This window comes from Dipodomys ordii, unplaced genomic scaffold (genome assembly GCF_000151885.1).
Source record: "Dipodomys ordii isolate 6190 unplaced genomic scaffold, Dord_2.0 Scaffold113, whole genome shotgun sequence".
NCBI lineage: Eukaryota > Metazoa > Chordata > Mammalia > Rodentia > Heteromyidae > Dipodomys > Dipodomys ordii.
The window spans coordinates 5,897,173-5,899,123 of NW_012267329.1; the positions used below are offsets into that span (position 1 = coordinate 5,897,173).

Below are 1,951 nucleotides of genomic sequence, written 5' to 3' on the forward strand. Positions count from 1 at the left end.
GAATGATTAAATAAATTATGGCAAGCCTAAAAATAGTCTCATTAGGTTATAAAAAGAATGGAAAACATTTTTGGAGCTAAAGAAGACCTATGCTGAATCAGGTGGATGAATTGAAAGTTGATGAGAGTGAACCATAACTGAAATGATTTATTTCAACCTAAATATGACATATAGAATTCATGGGATCTCATTTCATCTTTCCTGGAAAGAATCTAATGAGAGAAAAAGGATAATTGATACTATGAAGTTGTAGGAAAGTTATTGATCTGCCTTTCTACATCTATATTACAGACCAAGAAGTTTAAAGGAACTATTATTCCTCAAAGACATGAGAACTGAGAATTTCAAGGGAGAATCAGATTGACCAGAGGAAGAGAAAGTAAAAAGATGCTTTAGGATGGCCTTGTATTGATTTTTCTGTAAAATGTAAAAATTATCAGAACGCTCTGCTCACCCTGTCAGGAATACAAATACATATAAACAGTAGGCCATAAAACAATTGAAAAAAAGTACAATTATTAAGGAAAAGAATATGTCTCCACGGGGCTGGTGTCAGGAATTATTTTTACAGGTAGTATTATTAGGTCTGAACTACTTTTGTGCTCTTTCCTATCTATTAAGTTTTCCAAAAGCCATTGGGATTCAATCCAATGGAGATGTAAAATAATGCAGAGGTGAATCTCAAAGATGAGACCGATTATTCTCAATTCAATAAAAGTTAATGTTACCTAATGATGCCAAAAACAATACAGTTTCGGAGAGTGAGGGCCTTGTGGAAAGTCCGACCCAGGGCATTTTTCACCTCATTATTCCTCAGACTGTAGATGATGGGGTTCAACAAGGGAGTCACAACAGTGTAGGACAAGGATAACAGCTTTTTGCTTTCAGGAGAATTGTTTGATTTAGGTCGAAAGTATGTGAGGCTTAAAGATACATAGAAAAGGGAGACAACTAGGAGGTGGGAGGAGCAGGTGGAGAAGGCCTTGTGCTTCCCTTTGGCCGAAGGAATCTGGAGGATAGCAGTGGCGATGCGAGCGTAGGAGCACACGATCAGCAGGCAGGGCAGCATGACCACCAGAATGGTTCCCACGATGGCATAGACCTCAAACCGCGCCGTGTCTGCGCACACCAGCCTCAGCACAGGCGGGCTGTCGCAGAAGAAGTGGTTCACCCTGTTGGTGGCACAGAATGGGAAGCTGAAGAGCCACGTGGTCTGCACGGTAGCCACTGGAAACCCTGGGAACCAGGAGGCCACAGCCAGCTTGGCACGAGTCCTGTGGTTCATGATGACGGGATAATGCAAGGGACTGCAGATGGCCACATAGCGGTCATAGGCCATGGTGGCCAGGAGGAAGCATTCAGCCACTCCAAAGAAGAAGAAGAAGTACATCTGAGCGGCACAGCCCAGGAAGGAGATGGTTGTGTCTGGGGTAAGCAGGGTGCTCAGCATCTTGGGCACAATGACGAGGTTGAAGCCAATCTCCATGTAGGACAGGTTCCTGAGGAAGAAGTACATGGGACTGTGAAGCATGGGATCAGCCAAGGTGACCACGATGATGAGGCTGTTTCCCAACAGGGTGACCAGGTAGATGGCCAGAAATGCCAGGAAGAGCAGCAGCTGCATTTCCTTGGGTAGGGAAGAGAAGCTCATGAGGATAAACTCATCTACTCGTGTCCAGTTTCCTGCAGCCATGGAGGCAGACAGGAAGCCACAGTGTAGTCATGGGAGAGGTTCTTGACTGAAGGAGTCAGATTCCACATTTGTTTTCTTGAATCCTCCTTAGTGTCAGGGAAGGTGGCAACTTCAGGATCTATTTATAAGAGGAACAGTTTAGTGTTGTCTAAGAATAAAGATGCAAGTAAAATATATCTAGAGTTTGATTACTGTGAGGGTGTGATTCTGCTTCTGAGGGAGTTGACATTTGAGTACTAATATACTGAGAAAACCCAG

At 43.6% G+C, this 1,951-nt stretch overlaps 1 protein-coding gene across 1 annotated transcript; it reads right to left on the bottom strand.

Moving 5' to 3' along the window:
- Window positions 1–724: 724 nt before the first annotated feature.
- On the bottom strand, window positions 725–1,693 carry LOC105995036 (olfactory receptor 10A5-like). The gene has a single exon (XM_013028699.1). The coding sequence runs from the start codon at window positions 1,691–1,693 to the stop codon at window positions 725–727; it is 969 nt and encodes a 322-aa protein (XP_012884153.1).
- Window positions 1,694–1,951: the final 258 nt, after the last annotated feature.

What these genes read in the sequence shown, in the direction of transcription:
- LOC105995036 (XM_013028699.1), bottom strand. Translation starts at nt 1,693, where the DNA reads ATGGCTGCAGGAAACTGGACACGAGTAGATGAGTTTATCCTCATGAGC.